The following is a 5,788-nucleotide window of genomic DNA, read 5'->3' as shown; positions in this document are numbered from 1 at the left end:
ATATATATATATATATATATATATATATATATATATATATATATATATATATATATATATATATATATATATATTCAAAAAAAACTGAACGAGTGTTGTGAATTATTTCTAAAGTAGAAAAAAAATCGTGCTGAAAAGTCCAAACGTTGGGGGAATGAAACAAATGTAGTAAAAATAGAATTCTGGAAGTTAAACTTCTGAGTCTATTTTAAAAAGAAATCTACAGTATTTTTTAATTGAATTTGAACGCAAAAACAATTATCTCATATAATAAAATTCAACAAATTAATATGAGAAGTACGATGAAGGGAGATATAATATTGCACAGGTATGATAATTTTCAAAATATCTTTGTACAAGCGCAGTTAGCAATCACAAAATAATGCGGAAACTAAACAAAAATAAACTGTATTAAACAATAACTGTAAGTGACATTATATGTGTGTACTTGTTAACGATTTTAAATGGTGTGAAAAGCAATGGTTATATAAACGAGATTTTTAATCGGTTCCAAAAATTTCGATGATAAATAGCATTGTTAATATAAAATCTTAATTGGGAGTGAGTCAGCATTGAACTAGTAAAAGGAATCATTTAGATGATCCTTAAAAAAAAGATGCAAAAAAAAAGACAAGATTCACTTCATCGGATTCATCCTACAGTAAACTAACTTAGTAGGAATAACCTGATAGTTGTTCTCAAATGAATTTTAAACGTAGGAAGTTGCATTTGTATACCAACTTTACTCCGATCTTTCAACTTGCCCATATCTCCAGCTGATCAGAATTGATCTAAACAACTGATTTCAATCAGCATCCAAAAAGACTACTTTAGTGGAATGGTGCAGTTATGTTTATCGATATTGCAAGAACTTTTTAACACTGTACGACTATTCTGAGATTCGGAAATTCCACCGAAAATAAATCGATTGATGAGTATAGTAACTGATGTTCAGCTGCGTCTCATTCTAATAATAACATTAATCAATTTACCGCATTTCTTTCACCTATATCTCTTACACATTCTGCTCTGCATATAACTAGGCAGATATTAGTTTTAAACTACCAACACAACGATTGTTTAACCTCATTCTTCTTTATAAGCAACATTTTGATTAATCGCCGGATAGATCTAGATAGGTCTACTAGCTTTTAATGATGTTACAGGTGACAAATCTCACTTCGCGTTTGAATTTGCTATGTTCAATAGCGGGATAATGTGAGGGTAGAGTACTCACTAACATTGAAAAAATAGAACGATATCAGTTCATTCATCGTCACTGTTAAACTTACATAGTTCTAAAAAAATCAGTTAACACGCCAATCCTGTGATTATAGCAGTTTTAAAAAACTCTGAAAGTGAAATCATTATGATAGAACAATTTAAAGGAGGCAATAAAATCTGTTTTTCATAAACAATTTGGTAAATAGAGAAAAGGCAGCAACTAAACCGGCGGATGCCACTTTTCACGAATTAGTAAACATACAGATAATGTGACAAAGAAAGCAAAAATTGCATTCTCTCAATTTTCTTCTGATTGAACAACATAAATTTAGAAACTTTCTCTGACAGTTTTGCGGAAGCATGCAGAGAGGGTTAAAGACATGATTTTTGAAGAAAATCGATTACATCAGTGAAACAATTGTGAGATGAACATATGGATAAAGGAAACAAGTGTAAGCTAAAAATTAGAATATTTGACTAACTTGTCCGCAAAAAATCAGTAAGATTTTACGCTCTGCTTAAAGAATCTAATATTTTAAAAAGCACATGCATTATGTGTATCTCATGTGTCTGCATCATAACGGAGACAACTAGTCCTTCTTCTAGAATAATTTTTGTTATTTTCAGTAATGAGAAAGAACTAATGGTGGTTACGGTAATCGTCATTCACGACCAGAAGAGATGGCTATTTCATATACAAAAAAAAAGAAAGATTCAGCAATAAGTACCATACGTAAGTAGTATAATGGTCGTGTGAAAAAGCAAGTGGAAAATGAGATTCCTAACATTCGAATATAGAAAATTTGTTTGGTAATACAAAAATGAAACATAGATAAAGATATTCACAATTGCCGCTAATATCTCAGATGCAGATTGAGCAAGCATAGGAACAAATATCTAAACGAAAAGTGGAAAACTTAGCTGGCCTAGACTGGTTTTAATTTTTTTCACGGTGACTCTTCCTACCTATGACAGGAAAAATTTTTCAACACTCAAACGAACACCAGAGAGCATTGAGATAAGACTACCACAGTGTTACCAGATGAAAATCTGGACCTTCCACAAACTGAAAGCATCGTAAACAGAAATGTAGAAACATTTTTGCTGTCATGTATTGAGAGAGAAATCATCTCATCTGCTCTCTCACCCACTGTGCCGGACAAAGCGAAAAGATTTTTTAAACCTTCAGGGTGACTGATATAAATTTTGTTGCACAGGAAGACTGTTAAACCGGTATATGTCCAATGAAAGAATTTGCCGCACCTTCTCTCTGTTAATCTGATTAGATGACAACAACAGCAACAGCCTTTCATCGAAGACAATCAAAATGAAATTAGTTGATTAGATTTTTCTTTGTTTCGATGCTACCAATATCAGCATTACAGTATATGGCCCATGAAGAATGATATACTGTTGAACCAAGTAACATTTCAATACTTATTGTTATAAGAGCTGTTCAATGAATTAAGAGATTCCTTTCTTTAATTGGACCAGCTTTACTTAAGTTAGTGAATAGAGCTTTCAACAAGTAATCCAAAACTAAAGTTTTCCTTTTCAGTAGAATAATTTTAATACGATATAAAACCAATTTGCTACTACAAAACATATTAGAAAGGTTTACATCGGTTATGGGAACTTAAACCTATTATCTCAGCATTGTTTTTCTCCTAAAATAGGTAGTGAGGAAGCCAAACAATTCTTAAAAAGGGGACATCTGAAAGCATGGGTAAAAAGTTAACTCAATAAACAAATTCTTACTTCATTTATCTGATTCTGCAGTTCCATAAGAACTGGTGGATGTTTACGAGCATATTCAACTAATCGTTCACAGTATTTGCGCAGAGTTCCGGAATTTGAAAGTACTGTTTTATCGCATTCAATTTCTTCCAACAAACTATTCAAAAAAGCAAATTTTTCGTCGTTAACGTCTATGGATGGATTCGCAGAATTTAAAACCTAAAAAGAAGCATTACAAGTACAAAGCTAATCGTGTTACCATATAAGCAGCGAGCGATTTTTTCAAATTTAGTGATACTCTGTAAATGGAAGGACTTCTGGAAAACAGCATTAACCTTTAGAGCTTCATCACGAAATCGATCATTGGGAAGTAGTACTTTCAGCTGATCGATGATATCTATAACAGAGATTGTTAACAACAAAGCAATGGTATTTACTCAGTTTGCTTAGTGCTAATGCACTAAGTATAAAACACAACAAAAGTTCAAAATGAACTTCGAAACAGAATTAGATTTTAATAAAAAGTCAACCCTGATAGTAAACTTAACAAAGAAACAAAAACTTAAACTAAGCTTAACAAAGCAACAATTCATCCTCTTACAGTGTTTAAATAAATTATGAAAACAGTGGAGTAAACAACAACCTTACCAGTTAACCTGCATGCAAATTTAGCATCATTTGTTTTGTCGTAAAATTTGAGTTGTATTTGAAGAAACTGTGCTATTCGTTCTGCTTTAGCCAGTTTTGTTGCTAGCTGAAAATTTGCTACAACATAAGGATCATTCAGTAACAAAAAACAATTTTTATTTTCTGTTTTTACTTTCCGACCTTCTGATTTTCTTCTCCACAGAATGCTTACTTCGTGAAGGCAATTTCAACTTTTAAAGTATTAGAAAGTATCAACTTTGAATCAGTGCTAAAAAGTACGTAAAATTAGTCCAGATAAGCGCTAATAATCTTATACTTTTGGGACTTATCGTGTTTCATGAAGCATTCATGATTCATCTTAATACAAAAACACATAACGCGTTGAATAAAATAGAAAAGAAAATGTCTATGAAAGATGGTAAAACATAAACCGTAACTTCAACGTGGCTGATCAATAAAATAGAATTATGAATGGAAACTTACAATCTTGTTAATATTACGTAAAGTATTGACTTCTTGCAACTTATCCGCATCAACATAATTCTCAAGCTCCTGGAAAATATTTGTTGAAGCTTCCCAGTGGGCTATTTCTTCTTACTAATTTCTAATGCGTGGTTGCACGGCGGCTAGTAAAGCCAGTACCGCAGTTTAATGCATGTTTTGAAAGGAAAATTCTCGTGATTTCCCTCATAAATGATAAGTAGCTTTGTACATTATGGTATGAGATAGCTTACAGTGGACGCAGCTTCGCCAAAGGGTACTTCTTTCTTGTTAACTAGCTCGGAGCTGATGCTGCTGTTTTTTCCCGGCAACTGCCTACAATCAAACTTTTTATAGATAAATTTTTTCGAAGGACTCCATGAACGAATACTGAATGAAAGGAATTACTCGCCTCCTTCCCTTGAAAAGTTGAATTATCTTGAAATTAGGTTGAACTAGATATAGCTAAACAACGAACCAGGTAAAATCCTAAATCTAGATCAATTTAATTGGAAAAAAATCTTTAAACAGACCTCAGACTGAAGTCTATGTGTTCGCTACTTATAAGAACTGGAGTTTTATCATTCATTTCTTGTGCTATTATCGGTGTACTGTTCAAATCTGAGCCTCGCTCAAAATACTTTTTGGTTGCCGTATAGGTACCATCAAAAGACAGACTTCGTGCCACTGCATCCTTTTCGATCCTTTATCAGAATTTAATACAAAGCAAAAGTAATTCAGAATTGTACTCTGATTAGTTAAATAATTGAAATGCATTATGACTCCAACTCCATGAGAAACCGCACTACAAGAATTTCAAGTTAAAAAAGCTTTTTCACAGTAAATAAAAGGTTAGTAGCAAAAAACAGAGCAAAATTAAAAAATCAAGAATCCAAAATTAAGATTTCATCATTAAATCCATAATGGGAATCCATTACTACAAGCAGCCTAATTTAAGTGTTGTTACCAATTGCGACTAACGACTACGGTACAGCAGTTCCCTTAATACAGTGATGGAAGTCGTTCTGTACTAGCGATAACATGACTAAGATTCCATTATTGGATAGCCGTTCAAATGTTGTAATATGTTTTTGACCAGCTTGAGGCTTTTGGGGATGTAATTCCATGACTCGCCTCTGCTTAATCATTATTATTTGTACTAAGATTAACCAAGTCAAATCTCATACGAATAACTATCATGTTAATAAAGGCTAAAAAATGTAGGAAAAAGAATTACAAAACAGTTTTGAAATTTCGAAGTTCATGAAAGGAACAGATTGGAAGAAAAATAATGAACAGTTGTACTTCGTCTTTTAATTCTTGAATCACTTTCGTATTTCCAGAAACTATTTATTTTTTGGACAAGTAAATTAATCAGTTAAAAAAAATAAAAGACCTTTACAATAATAAATCATCCAATAAGAAATGATGCAGTACTAAAAGAAAGGTGAGTTTGGTACACAACGGTAAAATCTTACTCATTTAATTGTTCATTCGCTGAATAACCCGTTTATTTACTCCTTTAATACGCTGGTAAGAAATAATTTAACAATAGTAATAAATAATAATAATTGCAATAATTAATAATAATAATGTTAATAATGATAACTAATAATAATAATAATAATAATAATAATAATAATAATAATAATAATAATAATAATAATAATAATAATAATAATAATAATAATAATAATAT

At 31.4% G+C, this 5,788-nt stretch overlaps 1 protein-coding gene across 1 annotated transcript; it reads right to left on the bottom strand.

Moving 5' to 3' along the window:
- Nucleotides 1–2,831: 2,831 nt before the first annotated feature.
- LOAG_12024 (hypothetical protein) lies at nucleotides 2,832–5,216 on the bottom strand (the record flags this gene model as incomplete). Its single annotated transcript, XM_020448464.1, has 8 exons — nucleotides 2,832–2,891; nucleotides 2,983–3,180; nucleotides 3,297–3,358; nucleotides 3,610–3,715; nucleotides 4,093–4,161; nucleotides 4,344–4,425; nucleotides 4,623–4,793; nucleotides 5,077–5,216. The coding sequence occupies 8 exons, from the start codon at nucleotides 5,214–5,216 to the stop codon at nucleotides 2,832–2,834; spliced, it is 888 nt and encodes a 295-aa protein (XP_020301395.1).
- Nucleotides 5,217–5,788: the final 572 nt, after the last annotated feature.

This window comes from Loa loa, assembly GCF_000183805.2.
Source record: "Loa loa unplaced genomic scaffold supercont3.3, whole genome shotgun sequence".
NCBI lineage: Eukaryota > Metazoa > Nematoda > Chromadorea > Rhabditida > Onchocercidae > Loa > Loa loa.
This window is presented reverse-complemented; position numbering and strand designations above follow the sequence as displayed.